The 18,952-nt window shown below is 36.8% G+C and overlaps 1 protein-coding gene across 1 annotated transcript in view; it reads left to right on the top strand.

The window, feature by feature from the left end:
• Window positions 1-18,474, top strand: part of FHIP2A (FHF complex subunit HOOK interacting protein 2A) — a 43,670-nt gene extending 25,196 nt beyond the window's left edge. Inside the window, exons 11-17 of the mRNA XM_032177026.2 lie at window positions 21-190; window positions 552-695; window positions 2,093-2,183; window positions 8,675-8,818; window positions 14,508-14,648; window positions 14,993-15,096; window positions 15,198-18,474. Coding sequence (XP_032032917.1) covers window positions 21-190; window positions 552-695; window positions 2,093-2,183; window positions 8,675-8,818; window positions 14,508-14,648; window positions 14,993-15,096; window positions 15,198-15,303 — 900 coding nt within the window. The 3' untranslated portion in view covers window positions 15,304-18,474. The remainder of the gene's footprint in view (window positions 1-20; window positions 191-551; window positions 696-2,092; window positions 2,184-8,674; window positions 8,819-14,507; window positions 14,649-14,992; window positions 15,097-15,197) is intronic.
• The last annotated feature ends 478 nt before the right edge of the window (window positions 18,475-18,952 follow it).

The following is an 18,952-nucleotide window of genomic DNA, read 5'->3' as shown; positions in this document are numbered from 1 at the left end:
TTTATCAATTTTGGTTTCAGATAAGCATAATGACGTTACGAATGTTTGAACATCTTTTACAAAAACCCAATGAGCACATTCTTTACAACTTGGTCTTGAGAAATCTTGAAGAAAGAAATTATACAGAATATAAACCTTTGTGCCCAGAAGATAAAGATGTGGTAGAAAATGGATTAATAGCAGGAGCAGTGTAAGTTTCCGTCCAACTCCGTGAGTTCAGCATTTCATGTAGAGATAGAACTTTCTCTCTCCTCTTATCTGTCTCCCTTATCCTCAAAAGAAATACCTCTTACAGTTTAAAAGTTCTTAAAAGTAAAATTAGATGCATTGATACTATCATCCTTTTACGTTACAAATAATATTGTGTATTCATTAGACCTAATAACAAAATAGTATAGAATGTTAATTTGCCTAGAAAATATACATAATTCCTTAATCCTTTATATTAGCAAAATTATGTAACATTTTCTAAGAACATAGTAGAGAATCTTTTGGTTTAGAAAATGTCATAATAAAATAATGTTTTTTATATGTCATTAAATTTAACTTAGAGATCTGGAAGAAGATCCATTATTTACTGACATTTCACCAGAAAGCATTTTGCCAAACCAAGAGTGGCTTAGTTCTTCGCCTCCTGCTACTCCAGACCACCCCAAAAATGATGGAAAAACTGAAGTTCATAAAATTGTAAATAGGTGAGTTGCTATATAAAATTTGACTTCCATCTCTCTTACTTGTTTTCTGTTTTTGTTTATTATTATTATTATTATTATTTGAGATGGAGTCTTGCTCTGTTGCCCACGCTGGAGTGCAGTGGCGTGATCTCTGCTCACTGCAACCTCCGCCTCCTGGGTTTAAGCGATTCTCCTGCCTCAGCCTCCCAAGTAGCTGGGATTACAGGCTCCCGCCACGTCACCCAGCTAATTTTTGTATTTTTAGTAGAGACGGGGTCTCACCATGTTGGTCAGGCTGGTCTCAAACTCCTGACCTCAAGTGATCTGCCCGCCTCGGCCTCCCAAAGTGTGTAACATGTAAGAGCTGTGCTCTTAGATGGTTACAGAAATCTCTTATGAACTTGATCTTCTTTAAAGATTATGTCAGTTTTTTTGGTCTTGCTTATGTAAGCCTGCGGGCAACACTTGATACTAGAGAAAAGCTCTGCTTAATATTAACCGCTGTTAAATGAACCCTCAGAGTTCCCTCCCCCACCTTTTTTTTTGAGACAGAGTCTCACTGTGCCGCCCAGGCTGGAGTGCAGTGGCGTGATCCCTGCTCACTGCAACTTCCGTCTCCCGGGTTCAAGCGATTCTCCTGCCTCAGGCTCCTGAGTAGCTGGGATTACAGTTGCATGGCTACTGCGACTTGACCTCCCAAAATGCTGGGATTACAGGCGTGAGCCACCGTGCTGAGTCATCCCATTTTAAAAAAATATAAATGGTTTAATTTTAAGTAATTCCTAATTGTAACAACATTGAGAATTGCTGGTTTGATAAGATGTACTTATTAAACATGTGTGCTAAGTGTTGGGCTATTCCTTTTCGTTAGCTCGTGGTTTTATGTTTTTTTAAAAGTGCCCTTTTCTGTGGCAATTTTTTTTCTCTCTTTTGCTTCCCTTGCAATGTTGTCACTGATATACCTGGTTCTGGCAGGTGATTTTAGAGATAAATTGCGTGTGGCTCAAGATGCAAAATTAGGGCACATAAAAATCTCAAGTTCAATTACTTAAAACCAGTTTCCTGAGATTAACAAATATCATGGCAATCTGAAGAGGAAAAACATGTCTTTCTTAGGCTTACTTCTATTTTAAGTGGAATTAGTAATTTTTAAATCCTTTAAAATAATGAGAATATTTAATCAATGAATTGTAAAACTTATTCAACATAAGGAATTAACAACGTATAATTTCATTTTTCGGGTTTCCATTTGTATTAATACTTAGCTGAACTTACGATATCACTAGATACTTTAGTACTTATAAAGTTATTATTGAATTATGAGGATATTGATTATGGTCTTTTTCACTTTTACTTTTTTTTCCTTTTTTTTTCATGCAAATGGACATCTTGCATAATTGTGGCTTTTTTCATTTAAGTTTTCTCTGTCTGGTACCGGATGACGCAAAATCCTCCTACCATGTTGAGGGCACGGGATATGACACCTACCTCCGAGATGCTCATAGACAGGTAAGTGAAGTCACTAAATGTTGGAAATGAAATCTAAGAATAGACACACACACACACACACACACACCCCTTGTCACACTGCCCACCACCACTGCTCCAAGGAAATGACTTCATTCTTATTAAAAATGAGACCTGGGCCGGGTGTGGTGGCTCACACCTGTAATCCCAGCACTTTGGGAGGCCGAAGCAGGTGGATCACTTGAGGTCAGGAGTTCGAGACCAGCCTGGCCAACATGGTGAAACCCCATCTCTACTAAAATACAAAAATTAGCTGGGCATGGTGGTGGGCGCTTGTAGTCCCAGCTACTCGGGAGGCTGAGGCAGGAGAATCGCTTGAACCTGGGAAGTGGAGGTTGCAATGAGCCAAGATCATGCCTGGGCAACAGAGCAAGACTCCATCTCAAAAAAAAAAAAAAAGAGAGAGACACCTGGTCTCTGCTGTCACTACTTTTGCTTTGTACAAGTGACCTTAGTTTGCACTTCGCCGATTGTGTGTCTCCATCTCAAGATTTCTTTATGCTCTTTAATTTTTTCCCACTTTAAATTATATCTCACACGAATCCATTTCTCCTACTGATCCAAAACATGATATCTTAATAATTCTACCCACCATGCACCCTTGATCCTCATCCACAAGCCATTATCCTTTTCTCCTTCCTTCTGATGCAGACAGTGATTCACAAGTATAGTCCCTCTGCTGCCCAGCTGTCACTCCTTCAGCCCCTGAATTTCACCTTTCTACCTCACTCAAATGACTTGCTCGAAGGTTTGCTCTTAGGTACTAAATTAAGGAGTCTTTTCTCATTCTTCTTTCCTCTTTACAGCATTTTACATCGTAAGATTTTAAAAATTGTATTAAAAAATTCCTCCTGCAAAGAAAACTTGTATTGAGATAAAATTCAATACAATTTTAACTATTTTAAAGTGTACAATTTAATGTTTTTTTAGTATATTCACAATGTTAGGCAACCATTATCACTATCTAATGCCAGAAGATTTCTATCACCCCAAAAAGAAACCCTGTACAAATAAAGTAGTCACTTCTTATTGACTCCTTCTCCCCGCCAACCCCCAGCCCTGGCAACCACTCATCTACTTTCTGTCTCTATGACTTTGCCTATTCTTGACATTTCACAAAAATGGAATCATACTATATGTGACCTTTTCTGTCTGGCATGTTTTACTCAGCATAATGTAATGTTTCCAAGTTTCATTCAAGCTGAAGCATGCATCAGTACTTGCTTTCTTTTTATGGCTGAATAATATTTTATTGTACAGATATTTTGTTCATCTCTCAGTTAATGGACATTTCGGTTGTTTCTAATTGTTGATTATTATGAATACTTATGCTGTGAATATTCCTTTTTTCTTGAATACGGGTTTTCCGTTTTCTTGGGTATATGGTTAGTAGTAAAATTGATGGGTCACATGATAATTCTGTATTTAACTTTTTTGAGGAACTGCCAAACTGTTTTCCACAGTGGTGGCAACCATTTTACATCACACCAGCAGTGTATTAGGGTTCCAATTTCACCATTTCCTTGCCAATACTTACCATTATTCTTTTTAAATTATAGCTACCCCAGGAGGTGTGAAGTGGTGTCTCCTTTTGGTTTTGATTTACATTTCCTTATGACTAATGATGTTGAGTACCTTTTCATATGCTTAGCAGACACTTGTACTCTTCTCTGAAGAATATTTAAATCCTGGCCAAGTGTGGTGTCTCACACCTGTAACCCTAGCACTTTGGGAGGCCAAGGCAGAAGGATCACTTGAAGCCAGAAATTTGAGACCAGCCTGGACAATCCCATTTTTACAAAAATTAAAAAAAAAAAAATTATCCATGTGTGGTAGCATGCACCTGTATTCCTAACTGCTGGGGAAGCTGAGGCAGGAGGACTGCTTGAGCTCAGGAGTTTAAGGTTACAGTGAGCCACTGATGGTGCCACTGCACTCCAGCTTGGGCAACAGAGCAAGACCCTGTCCCCCAAAAATAAAAAATAAATCCTTTGCCTGTATTTTAATTGGGCTATTTGTCTTTTTATTATTGAGTTGTAAGAGTCCCTTACTATTCTGCATAGTAGATCCTTATCAGATATATTATTTACAAACATTTTCTCCCATCTGGGAGTTGCCTTTTCACTTTCTTGATAGTGTCCTGTCCTTTGACACACAAAAGTTTTTAATTTTGTTTTTTTTGTTTGTTTGTTCGTTGTTGTTGTTTTGAGACAGAGTCTCACTCTGTCATCCAGGCGGGAATGCAGTGGCGCAATCTCGGCTCACTGCAACCCCCGCCTTCTGGGTTCAAGCGATCCTCCTGCCTCAGCCTCCCAAGTAGCTGGGGTTACAGGCTTGTGCCATCACACCAAACTAATTTTTGTATTTTAAGTAGAGATGGAGTTTCACCCTGTTGCCTAGGCTGATCTTGAACTCCTGGCCTCAAGTGATCTGCCCACCTTGGCCTCTCAAAGTGCTAGGATTACAGTTGTGAGCCACTAAACCTGGCCAAAAGTTTTTAATTTTGATGAAGTGCAACTTAACTATTTTTTCTTCGTGCTTTTTGTGCCATCCCTAAGAAATCATTGCCTAACCAAGATTACATAGATTTTCACCTAAGTCTCTTTCTAAGAGTTTCATAGTTTTAATTTATCCATTTAGGTCTTTAACCTATTTTGAGTTAATTATTGTATATAGTGTGAGGTGGGGTCCAGATTCATTTTTTTACATGTAGACATCCAGTTGTCTCTGCAGCACTTAGTGAAAAGGCTATTTTCTGTTTATTGACTGTAAGTGTAAAGTTTATTTGAGGACTCTCGTTTCTATTCCACTGACCTATGTACCTGTCCTTATCCCAGCACCACCCTGTCTCGATTACTGCAGCTTTGTAGTAAGTTTTGAAATTGAGAATATGAATCCTTCAACTTGCTTCTTTCTCAAAATTGTTTTGGCTATTTGGAGTCCCTTGTAATTCCATGTGAATTTTAGGATTACTTTGTCCATTTCTGAAAAAAAAAAAAAAAAAAAAGCAGTTGAAATTTTTGTAAGGCTTACATTGAATTTGTAGATTGATTGGAGAAGTACAGCCATCCTAACAATATTAAGTTTTCCAATTCATGAACACTGGATATTTTTCCATTTACTCAGGTTCTTTTTAGTGTTATTCAACAGAATTTCATAGTTTTCAGTGTACAAGTCTTGCACTTCCTTCATTAAATCTATTCCTAAGTATTCTTTATTGTAAGTGAAATTATTTTGTGAACTTCATTTTCTGATTGTTCTTTCCAAATGTAGAAATACTGCTGGTTTTGTGTATGGAGCGTCTGTCCTGTAACTTTGCTGAACTCGTTTAAACCACTTCCCACCCCCCACCCCAGCCCCTGCCATTTCAAACTTTCTCCTTTCTTAAGGCTTCTGCAGCATCATTCTTTGCTGCTGCTGCTTTTAGGTGTCAGGTGTCATTTTTACTCTGTCCACCATATTATGATGTGGCCAAAAAACCAAAAATATCTATCAATGGCCCTCTTTTCTATCTTCATTCCTTTGATATTCTTTTGGTTTAACATGCTTTCTGTCTTGAATTCTTTATCTGAGGTGTCCCCAAAGCTCTAGCCTCAGCCACTTAGATGTTCTTCTAAGACCTCAGACTTTATCTTTCCAAAGCGGAACTTATGATTGATTCCTTTAAAACTGCATCTGCTCCTTTGTTTCCTGCTGTGGCCAGTGGCACATCCATTCTCCTGGTCATTCAAGGTTTGTATTGCAGAGTTGCCTGGGATTCATTCATCTTCTATTCTCCTTAGCCTCTAGTGTATTGCCAAGTTGCATCAGTTTTGCCCCTACTATATCTCTCCTGTCTGCCCCTTCTCCATTTTTGCTTTTTGCTTTCAGAATCCTAGTTTACATCTTTATTACCTCTGCCGGGATTACAGTAGCCTCATAACTTGTTTCCTGAGCCTGTTCCTTCTGCTTAGAAGCCATTAACAGATTAATCTCATTCAAGCGTGGATCTGAGAACCCCTTCTTTATTAACTCATGAAGTATAAATACTTAGACATCAAATCTTAGAATTAAGGATCCTTTTGGATCAATTTTCCAGCCTGCTTTTCTGTATTTCTTACTATGACTTTTGCTTGCTATCCAAATATAACATTTACATGCATTTATTGATGCTATTCTGTTTGCCTACAAGGTTCTCCTCTTATTTCTCACCCACCATCTGATATCTATATTTCTACACTGTCTTCAACATCCAGAATAAATGCCAGCTCGTGATTTATTCTTTTTACCCTCTTCCTCCTCTCCCTTCCCAACAGTAAAGGTAACTACTCATCTTCATGCTCATGGCATTATGTCTCATCTTTTGTGGTCCTTTGTGTTTTGTTTCTTGCCTTGGGGTTATAAGGTAATAGTCAGTCTCTTGAGGGTAGGATTCATGCTTGATTTACCATTAAATCCCACAAAATATGTAGCTTAGAGCTTTATACATTTTACAGTATCAGTAACTATTCAGTATTTGTTGAATAAATAACCAGAATAAAATATTTCAAAATTTGAAAGAGAATTTTAAAATTTATATAGTCTAAATTTTAAAAATTCTCAAATCTGAAAAATGTACATTTAATTTTTATTTAAATTCTTTGTATTGAAGTATGCTATTATATATAACTAATCTGCATATGCACATAGTTAATTCATAATACTTTAATTCAAGTCCACGTTAATACATGAATTCATCTGCATTAATACATGAATAAATTAATGGAGTAGCAAGTAACATTCAAATAACAATCAAGTAAAGGCAATAAAAGTAAAATACATCTTTCAGCAGTACTGATTGGATTTTTAAACTGCTTTTATTCTTTCTGTAAAGTTTCTCTCATTTCCATTTTGTGATTACAAATGCAGCTATAATTGTTTCAGAAATATTAGAAAAACCAAAAGATACAAGAAATTATAAGTCAGAATATAGGAAGTGTTAATGTAAAAATGATTTCTTAAAAATTGAGATTTGGGCCAGGCGCGGTGGCTCACGCCCGTAATCCTAGCACTTTGGGAGGCCAAGGCGGGCAGATCACTTGAGGTCAGGAGTTGGAGACCAGCCTGGCCAACATGGTGAAACCCTGTCACTACTAAAAATACAAAAATTAGCTGGACCTGGTGGCTCATGCCACCGCCCCAACCATTTTCTGTTTTAATTTCAGGTAATTTCTAAACTAGAGAAGTCAAAGTAATTTTGCTTTATTAAATAAGGAGAATCTGAAGAGGGAAGGAATGTAGAAGAAAACAGTGCTTTAAATTTCTTTTGTTTCAATTCAAGTAAATTACATATTGGGGGAGACTTTTAAAATTCATTTTTATTAAATGAACTATTCTTTTGCTTATAAATATTCACACTGTTTCACTGATAACTATCTGTAGTGAAAGACCAGGGTGTTTTTTTTGTTTTGTTTTGTTTTGTTTTTTATTTCCAATCTGTCACAGACCAACACTTTTGTAAATGCAATAAAAATGAATTCCTGGCCAGGCATGGTGGCTTATGCCTGTAATCCCAGCACTTTGGGAGGCCAAAGCAGGCAGATCACGTGAGGTCAGGAATTCGAGACTAGCCTGACCAACATGGAGAAACCCCATCTCTACTAAAAATACAAAATTAACTGGGCGTGGTGGCACATGCCTGTAATCCCAGCTACTTGGGAGGCTGAGGCAGGAGAATCGCTTGAACCTGGGAGGTGGAGGTTGTGGTGAGCCGAAATTGCGCCATTGCACTCCATCCTGGGCAACAAGAGCGAAACTCCATCTCAAAAAAAAAAAAAAAAAGAATTCCTATTGTAGAAAAATGAAAAGAAAAAAAGACACAAAATACAAACCCTGATTATTTCATAGAGTTAACAGACATAAAACTCTTCATAGTCAAATTGTTAGGAACGTTTTTAAGTGCTTGCTCTTGCTTTTTGTCCTCATCTCATTGTGGACAGTAGTAAACACTTTGAGGACCAGCACTGGTCAGTAGCACTGTTTGATCCTATCATAACATCATGCCTAGTGTACTAGTGTGCATCCATTCTAGGAACGTCAGGCTTGTCTTCTCAAATAACATGCGTCAATTCATCTATGGTATATACCATTTTAGAATAAATTTGAAAACTTGGCTAGGTCCGACTTTGCTTTTTAAATGTCCTCTAAATCGGTGATAAAAGTAACTAAAGAGTTAAATTCCTTTAAAGGAAAGAGCTGTTAGGGGTATTTTAGTAAAGTTAAAATATGTCTCTTTTTCATCAACTTATACTGGTAGCAGCAGTTAATATAATCTTACCTGTGCCCCTAGTCACAGAAAGATCTGAGTCATCTCTTCCCCCTCTCCCTTGGCACCTCAAACATAGCAGACATTCTGCATTCAAGTGGTTTTTCATATGCCTATTTGAGGAAATCATTTCTATTTCATCTTAATTTGTTTTTGTTCTTTAATGATTCACATGCTTTTTTCCCCCTAGTTCCGAGACTACTGTGCTGTCTGCTTAAGATGGGAGTGGCCTGGGTCTCCAAAAGCATTGGAAAAGTGCAATTTAGAAGCAGCTTTCTTTGAAGGTCATTTTTTGAAAGTGCTGTTTGACAGAATGGGAAGAATTCTTGATCAGGTAATACATTTTAAAATACTAATTTTCATATTATTTTGTTGCCATTCACCATGGAATCATCTCAAGTCTTAGTAGATCTTCAATAAAGTACTTTTATTGTTTTCTTTTTCCACTGGGTGACTTTTTCTTGAAGCTTGATTGCCAACAACTGGCAGATTTGTGATGCAGTCTGTATGTTAAAAACATTTATTTGGGCTGACAGCTGCTTGTTTATTTTACTTCTCATGATAGGCCATTGTCTTAATATCCTTAACACATTTTGGAGATGATTAGGAGTGCTTTCCTTTTATGACTTTCTTAGCCTTTTAGTTAGTACCTTTAGTACAAATACAGATGCTCGATTTAGAAGACCCTAAATGTCATTTCAGATTGAATCTTGAACACTCTGGTCTCAATAAAATTACAGAATAGTGTTAGATGAACCTGGCTCTTTAGACAAAGCTTGTAAACGATCCTCATTTTCATAAGGGAGAGGTGAAATAGAAAAGGTTAATGTACTCCTTTAAAGGTGGATAAAAATCACCATCAGCTGATAGGTTGCTATGTACATCTCATCTAACTGTTAGGAGAAATAAATTTGGGATTATGGAATCCCTCCTTCCATCTCTCATTGGCTCGTAAGCGTAGTGATAAGCGAGCTTTGAAGGCCGGGCGCGGTGGCTCAAGCCTGTAATCCTAGCACTTTGGGAGGCCGAGATGGGCGGATCACGAGGTCAGGAGTTCGAGACCATCTTGGCCAACATGGTGAAACCCTGTCTCTACTAAAAATACAAAAATATTAGCGGGGCGTGGTGGCAGGTGCCTGTAGTCCCAGCTACTCGGGAGGCTGAGGCAGGAGAATGGCGTGAACCCAGGAGGCGGAGCTTGCAGTGAGCCGAGATGGTGCCACTACACTCCAGCCTGGGAGACAGAGCTGGACTCTGTCTAAAAAAAAAAAAAAAAAGCTTTGAAATGCTTGACCCATTAGAATCTAAACCTGAAAGAACACAACTAGCATAGTACTTTCCTCAGTGTAGAAACTGAGTGGACCAATTTGGAATTAATTTGCAATTGTATATTAAAGTACGTGTTCTTTTTTAACATTTTAGTTAAATATTTATGTGAGCATAGGGAGTTGTAAAAGAAATTTACTAAGTAGGCTGTCTTCAATAACCAGAAAGTTAAATAAAGAAATTGTAATCTAAGAAGTATTTCACTATGTTAGAGTTTAGTCAGCATTGTTTCTGACGGTAATCTGTGTAAGAAACCAGGTCCTTTTTTTTTTTTTTTTTTTAACCTCTTAATAGCATGTGCTGTATTTCTAGTGTTGCTTGGTTGGTTGTTTTAAACCTGACAAGCAAAGTATAAAAATCTGACTATTAATAGGTATTGTGGCCTCACATCATGGCTGTGTAAACCTCCTGGGTAGCCAGGATTCATCAGTTTATTGTGGCTTTTTTGTTTTTTGTTTTTGTTTTTGAGCCAGTTTGCTAGGCATAGTTTAAATCTGATTAAGCTAACAAGCAAGAGGTAATAACAATGAGTATCAAGACAGTAATGTTTAGATATTTTGACCGAAAGTACTAAAAAAAATCTAAATTTTAAAAAGTAATTTCTGAATTGAAAGCTCCACCCTGAATCTTCAAACTTGAGCACTTTTTCTCTAGTTTGTAGAGTGCTGGCACAAAAGGATACATTGAAAACAGTATCTGAAATACTTAAAATACTTTTCAATTTCATCAGATAGCACTTCATAGCACACAGCTGATTCATAGACTGTTTCAGTCATTCTTCCTGTAACCCTGTATCATAGGCAAGACAGAGTTCTAGTATTATTTTACAAATGAGGAATCTTTGGTTTCAGTTATGTGACTTACAGCTAGTAAGCTATGGAGCCCTGTCTGAAACCTTTTATTTTTAAAACTCTTGAGCCGGGTGCACCTGTAGTCCCAGCTACTCAGGAGTCTGAGGCAGGAGGATTGCTTGATCCTAGGAGTTCAAGGCTGTAGGGCGCTATGATTGTGCCTAAGGATAGCCACTGCACACTAGCCTAGGCAACATAGTGAAACCCCATCTCTAAAACCAAATAAAAAACCAAACAAACAAACAAAAAAACCCTTGATTTTCAAAGCCTTTTTGGTATAGTCTGATCTCAGAGATAAAACACGAGTCCTAGGAAGCTAAGCATTTTTGGCCTAGTTTTATTTTCTTTCTTTCCTAAACATTTTTGCTGATAGTGATACTTGCTTGTAGTTTTTTTTCTTTCTCTCCCTGTTTCTTTTTTTTTTTTTTTTTTTCTGAGAACCCAACTTTTTCTTTTCCCCCGGTGTGGGGGTGCGGGGTGTGATCTTGGCTCATTGCAACCTCTCCCTCCCAGGCTCAAGCGATTCTCCTGTCTCAGTGTCCCAAGTAGCTGGGATCACAGGCGCATGCCACCACGCCTGGCTAATTTTTGTATTTTTAATAGAGACGGGGTTTCACCAGATTGCTCAGGCTGGTCTCGAACTCCTGACCTCAGGTGATCCACCCGCCTTGGCCTCCCAAGGTCCTGGGATTACAGGCATGAACCACCATGCCTGGCCTTCTTTCTTCTTTTTTCTTTTTCTTTTGTTTTTCTCTTTGCAGGGCATTTTCTTAGTATGTATTCCTAATAGAGTCTAGGTAACCTGACTGAGATTAAACATTTAATATGAATAGTTTGGCAAGTGGCTAATATCTTCATGCATAATTGAGAACTTACAGTATCAAGTATTCATAACACTATTGTGTTATCACAATGCTAATTTAAAAAAAATTCATAATACAAACATTTACTATTGTTTGTAATGGTGGTGATTGTAAAAAGATATGAAAATACTAAAGCTCATAGCAGAATGTAAAGAACACTGGGAACATGGTAAGGAGTCCAAATCTTGTCCCTGCCCTGAGCATGATGAGTTTGAATTTGATCAAGTAACTTAGCTACTTGTCACATTTTCTAATTGTTAAAGTGAAGTTGATATTACTTTTTTAAGTCAAAGTTTATTATCTCAAAATTTGAGTTCAGTCCAAAAACATGGGCCAAGTCCATTTGGCATGTCAGAGAAATCTGGCTTGCTTTCCTTTCAGGTAAATACTGTATAAAGTATAAAATAAAGGGACCCCAAATCATAGATATAAACACTTAAGTACCAACAACCTCCAAAAAGGCCAGCTTGTTTTAAAGTTATTACCAATAGGAAGTAGAGACCATTTCAGAGTACAGTGAAACAAGTTTAGCTTGTTGAAATTTATTTTCATTTTTACTACATTAAGAAATAATCTGTGTCAGCCTTAAATTTCTTAAGCAACCTATGACCTAGATTTATGTTAAAATAAACTGCAAACCAAAGTAACACCACACAGAGAAAATACAAAGTCTAAATAGTAATATATTCGTTTAAAGCCAAATTGTATTGATTTATTTATTTAAGCACCTGCAGATGGCAAAATTTAGTGACCTAAAAATCTTAACTACCTGCATTGAAGAGTCATGTACAATTCTGGACTTGAGTTGTATTTTAAATTTTTTTTCTACTTTTTTTTTTTTTTTTTTACTAAATGCATTCTTTTAAATTATTTTTTTGTAAATGATTCCTTCATACCTAAAATACAATTTAATGTAAATTCATTGTTTATTTTGAGTTGAGTCTCAGAGAAGGCTATTCTATTGTAAATATTATCAAGGGAGGAGAAATGGAGAGAAGTTGGTTAATGAGTCCAAAAATACAGTTAGAAGGAATAAGTTCTAGTATTCAGTAGTACAGTAGGAAAATTAGTTAACAAAAACATATTGTATATTTCAAAGGAGCTAGAAGAGAACTGTGATGTTCCCAACAGAAAGAAAAGATAAATGCTGGAGGTGATGGATGTCCCGGTTACCCTAATTTGGTCATTACACATTGTGAAATGTATCAAAATATCACATGGACCCCCAAAATAGGTACAATCATGCTATGTCAATAAAAAATACCCAAAAGCCCCCAAGTATTACCAAGTAGGAGAATTTGCTCTTAAACTATCCTTTACTGGGAATGCAGATTTCCTTTCAATTACCTTCCTTACAGCTAGGTTTTGAAAGAAAAAAAAATGACTCGGAGCAGTTTCTATTCTTTAAAAAAATCCATGTTCATGAATCTAGTAGTAAGTTAGAAAGACTAAAATGGGCCTTACAGCATAGGACTTGAGAGTTTTTGTTTATGTAACAAAACATGTTCATCACAGCGTCTGTAGCTGTGGTGATTTTCAAAAGACAGTAAAATGCCGAAGTCTGTAGCAGAACTGGCGCATGCCCGAGCATTCTCCACTGAATGCCAGAGATTGACTGCCTCATTGCTATTCACTGTGATCAAGGCTTTGCAGGTTGTTCAGTGGCTGAGAGTAAAACATTCCGCTGTGCTGGCTGATGTTGCACTCGGTCCTGACTCCCTCTTCCCTCCACTGTGCTGCAGCGTCTGTCTCACTCTTGCCACCTGGGTTCTCTGCAGCCTCCTCACTGTAGTTAGTTTTGTTGCAACCAATCCGTTTCCTTTGGCTGCTTAGAAGAAGCAAACTGGAAGGGGTGAGAGGTTTCTATTGAAAGTTCTGAGCAAGTAGTAGCAACTCCTTGTGTAGTGTGCCTTTTGCTTTGATGTTGACATAACTCTGTAAAGCCCCTTTCTGTGAAGAATAAACAGACAACTAGATTCAAGTAAAATCGTGCTATTTCATACAAAACAAGTGTGAGGAACTGTACACAGATAGACAGTTGTTTGGGGAAAGTTAATACTCAGGCAAGAAATGAGATGATCCCTCTCTGTAATCACCATTTTGAACCTTCTCATTCACTTTGAGGCATAGGGGTCATCATCGATTCTATCCCCAAGTACTTTCATTCTGCTGACAACGTTCTCTGATTTGACTTTATTTTACTGTATATGTGTTTTTGGGAATTGGTAGTAGTTGAATAATCTGAGGTGAGGAATATCACTTCTAAAATTACTATATTTAAAAAGATGTGATATCTTCCCTTCTTGTTTTTTGGTCTTATGCTCAATGGGTCCTCTGTAATTAATATTATATATGACACACTGGTGCTTTTTTATGACCCCTTGAACAATTTCATTAATTGAATCAACCTGCATAAAATAAACATTCTGTGTCACGTATTTGTCTTTATATGTTTATATGCTTTTTAAATCTTTAAAGTTTTAGGCCTGCAATATATGTAATTTGAGATGATGAGAGCTAGTTTAGTTGTAGATATTTTCATTGCAGAAGAGCATGCGGAGCAGGGAGGAAGTTGGTGGATTCTCCATTCTTTTTTTTTTTTTGAGACAGAGTTTCGCTCTTGTTGCCCAGGCTGGAGTGCAATGGCGTGATCTTGGCTCACCGCAACCTCCACCTCCCGGGTTCAAGCAATTCTCCTGCCTCAGCCTCCCGAGTAGCTGGGATTACAGGCATGTGCCACCACACCCGGCTAATTTTGTATCTTGAGTAGAGACGGGGTTTCTCCATGTTGGTCAGGCTGGTCTCAAACTCCCGACCTCAGGTGATCCGCCCGCCTCAGCCTCCCAAAGTACTGGGATTACAGGTGTGAGCCACTGCGCCTGGCCAGATTCTCCTTTCTTAAAAGGACAAATTGAAATAGTAAATTAAGCGCTCAGGTATACGTTATTATTCAATGCCTTTCTGTTTTTCTACCTCTCCATAGCCATATGATGTAAACTTACAGGTAACCTCAGTGTTATCTAGACTTTCTCTCTTCCCTCATCCACACATCCACGAGTACCTTTTGGATCCTTACGTGAACCTCGCTCCCGGCTGTAGATCTCTCTTCTCTGTAATTGTCAGGGTGAGTTACTAGTTCTGTTATATTTGCTAGGATTGATAAATCTGTGCAATTAATATGTTAATATCATTGTATGCAATTAGTGTCACATAATGAAAAATATATCTACTGCTTAAAAGTAATATTATACATTCTGAACTATTATTTTTAAAATTATTTTAAATAATATGTAACTTTTATTTTAAAGAATTAGGTATGAGTCCTTGGTTAAAGATGATTATATGAGTAGTGAAAGTTTACATTCTTTATTAAATAGTAGGGAATGAAGATTTTTTTTTTTTTTTAAATCCTGAGATTGTCTGTGTAGCTGATTTTAGGAACTGAAGTGCCTTGCCTCTGTGATGCAGGTTGTTGGAGACCTTATGCTTCGAATCCAGCGTATTCAAGACTTTACTCCCAAGCTTCTGTTAGTCAGAAAGCGATTACTTGGTTTGGAACCTGAAGGCCCTATGTAAGTTAGTGTTTTATATTTTTTTAAATCCAAAAGTTTCAGTGAACTTAATGATCGACTGAGATCTTGAAATGATTTATTGTCTGTTTTTCCCTTACCAGTATTGACCACATCACACTGCTAGAGGGTGTGATTGTGTTAGAAGAGTTCTGTAAGGAGCTGGCGGCAATTGCATTCGTGAAATATCACGCTTCCTCCACACCATAAATAACATCTTTCAAGTAACTAGGGGAACAGAACTACTGTGTACATTTCATCAAAAAAGATTCAGTTCCACTCAGCCACAAGAGGATAAAAAGCCTTTTTAAACGAAGTATTGCTGTAAACTGGACAGAACCATTAAGAACCTATTGAGTGGAGATTCTTGGTGAAATGTTGTATAATGTTGTTTTCATTGGCTTTATCATAATGGTTCTATATATATAAAATTGCACATTGTTGAATCCAGGATACAATCAAAGGAACTTCAGGAAATAAGCATTTCTAATGACTGTGTGAAAAGCTGCAATATTTCTGATGTCATGACTTTGATGATATTTCTGTTATATTAATATCCTTTTAGGTAGCAAGGCATTTTGACATTCTCTGGGACTCAAATGCTTATATTCTTTTGGATTAATAAGTAGCAAAAAAAAATCACTAATTTTATAACTTTTTAAGGTCAGAATTCTTATCAAACAAAATATGAAAAAAACTGTAAATGAGAAAAAAATACAATTCAGAAACCATTGAATGAATTAATTATAGGAGATAAAAATGTGTAGAGCACCATTAACTTTCTTCAGCTTTTTTAAGAATAACAATTTAATATGATAAATTCTTGATTAATATATCTATATTTTTAAAGAAATGTTCTTTTACTCTTTTGTGCACATAGCCATGTTAGTGATTTTCTTCATGTGTGGGTCCCAGTTTATTTAAACTGTCATTTTCGCAACAGTGTTGAATTTATGCTCACCATTGATAGTGTTTGCTAAAATTGTATTTTTTTAAGCTAAGTAACATGTACTGGGTTGAGAACCTTTTTCCCCCCTCTCTCCCTCTCAGAAAATTGCTTTATAATTTGATTTTCTTACTGAAACGCATGGTGGTGTCTAGGTGGGGAACTGACTGATAACCCTTGGCAGCAATCAAAGTGCCAGTGGCTCCTCGATGTTTACATTTTTTTCTATTTTGTTCAGTCTTTTGTTTTAAGTGATTCTAAAGAGATTAAAGAAAACAGACTTTTAAATGTCCTGTTTACGTGTTAAAGGATTTGGGGAAATTGGGTATGTATGTGAATGGGTGTACATGTAGGAACCTGTAGTTCAGCAAAGCTGCGCTGGGCACAGCATGCTTGTACTTGATTGACAAAATCGTGTTTGCCAGTCCACTTTCTATTTTTCCTTTAAGTGATGCTGATCACTCAAATACTGCTTTTAAGCTATTGTTTGTTTTTATTTGACATGTTAAGCCGCAGCACTTTTTTCTTTATCTTTTCATTTGCTGATATTTGGGGGAACAGGCTATCAAAGGTTCCAGCTTGAAGGGAACTGTCACTACCCCCTCTAGGAAGTTATTTTATGTAGCATGTTTGCATATACACATTGTGTGGCATGTGCATAGAGGCTTGTTTTACTCCTATCTGCTCATTTTGTTGTGTTAGCTTTTCTGGCTTATTTCATAGTTTGTTTTTGCTATTAACAAAATATCAAAAGATTATGAATAGCCTCAGCTCTAGAATGCTTACCACTGTTAAAACAACAAAAAGACTAAACCTCTAATTTCATGCAAATCTTTGTTAGCTTATTCTAAGAAATTTATTAAGTAAAACAAAGAAAACACAAAAATGGGAGATAGTGATTTTGTGCGTGATTTTGTTTAAATCATTTTGAATGATGTGAAGGCATTATTCAGTTTGCTGTATTTTTTAATCACTTCATACAAGGAACACTTCGACATTTCCATTTCTAGATGTAGTAACAGTCTACTTTGATATACGAGTATTTAAACTAAGGCATTAAGAGATATTAGATATTTCTTAATGTTTTCATAGTGCTCAATAGGTGTAGTAGCAATGATATTACCTCTGAAACCAAATACTCTTTTATCCTTGATTTCACTATGGGACCTTATAACTAATCCATGAAACCAAGCTCAGAAAAGCTTTAACTCTTATATTTGTGTATGTGTATGCTGCTTCTGAAAATATAATTTTCTTAAGTTATTGTAATGACTTTAATTTGTAATCAGCTAAGGCTTAAGATTTCATTTGTTTCTAAGTTTCTGTTTTTCTTCCCTTCTTTTTTCTTTTATATTTAGTTCAGACCTAGAGCCAGTAGAAGCTCTCACAGTGAGTTCAATTTGTTAGTGAAACATTATACTGCATCACTAGTTTTTCTTACCGTCTGTTGACAGCTGAATATTTCTGTTACTCAGTACTTGCAAAAACAGTGACTAAAATGCACTATGTTGAGTGGAAAGCACCATCATAACAATTGATTGCCATAGCAAGTTCCAAAGTGAATTTCAGCCTTGCTTCACATTTGTATCAATAAGTATGCACATTTTTTAAAACTTTCTAACAATATAGTCTTTGGGTTTGTTTTTAGTTATGAGCCACATTCTTTACTTGATTGAACTCAGATTTGTCTTAGCCTATTGCCATATAGTACTCACCTTATAACTATGTAACTTTCTCATAATATATCTGTTTGTGCAATATGGAAGCTGTGAGTGGATTCATAGCTTTTTGGTTTAATTGTACATTATTGTGTGTGTATATGTGTATATATGTATATATATAAGGACCAAAATTCTTAGCTTGCTTACACTGTTGCTAGTGTAAACATTGTTACACTGAATTTTACAGGGCACAAATTATGGAATTACTTCATAAATTCATGGTAATGTTTCCATAAATTATTGCATTAATATACAATTGCCATTTAATTATGAAGTCCATCAGTACTGACAGAAGAAGTTACAGTGAAGTGCTAAAACCACATTATATGGTTATATTTTGGGTTATATAGTAAATTAAATGTGCATGTCATTGTGACACTTTATGTGTTAAAACATGGTAGATAATCACATTTTCTGGGCCCTGTAAAATAGTGTTACTGTAATACTCTGTTTTGCCTCCTGCCTTGTTTACATTAAACAGGATATTTGGTAAATTTTTTGTATTGAATATTGTGTAGGTTACTGACAGTGTTACCAACGTCTGGAATTCTTGGTCCATCCGTGGAGAAACTCTTCAGATGGTCATTGTGTACCTACTCTCTCTTCAAAGGAAGTTGTGATCAAGTTCAACTTTTTGTGCTAACAATGCATGCAGGACTAAGAGGGATGATCTAAAAAATAAATAATGTAATTTAAACAAAACGTCTTATGTTTTTGTAAAATTCTAATTGGGAACATTTTATCCAATGATAAACCTCAAACAATTCTTAACTTTTTGCACCCCCAACACACAAAGGGATATGGCACACTACAATCAATGGGGTCTCTGTAGTATTCTAGGGAGAAAACAAAAAGCAATATATCTATTTGTGGAGGAGAGATGTGTAGCTTGAAAAATTGCCCCAGGGAAACCTCATATATATCTTCCACTTCCCTTCTTAATAATCACTGCCCAAAAGGAAGGAATGTCGGCCGGGCGCGGTGGCTCACGCTTGTAATCCCAGCACTTTGGGAGGCCGAGGCGGGCGGATCACGAGGTCAGGAGATCGAGACCACGGTGAAACCCCGTCTCTACCAAAAATACAAAAAATTAGCCGGGCGTGGTGGCGGGCGCCTGTAGTCCCAGCTACTCAGAGAGGCTGAGGCAGGAGAATGGCGTGAACCCGGGAGGCGGAGCTTGCAGTGACTCACC

The sequence above is a fragment of the Hylobates moloch genome, unplaced genomic scaffold (assembly GCF_009828535.3).
Source record: "Hylobates moloch isolate HMO894 unplaced genomic scaffold, HMol_V3 SCAFFOLD_3, whole genome shotgun sequence".
NCBI classification, from domain to species: Eukaryota; Metazoa; Chordata; class Mammalia; order Primates; family Hylobatidae; genus Hylobates; species Hylobates moloch.
Note: the sequence above shows the minus strand (reverse complement) of the source record. Positions and strands in the feature narration are given on the sequence as shown.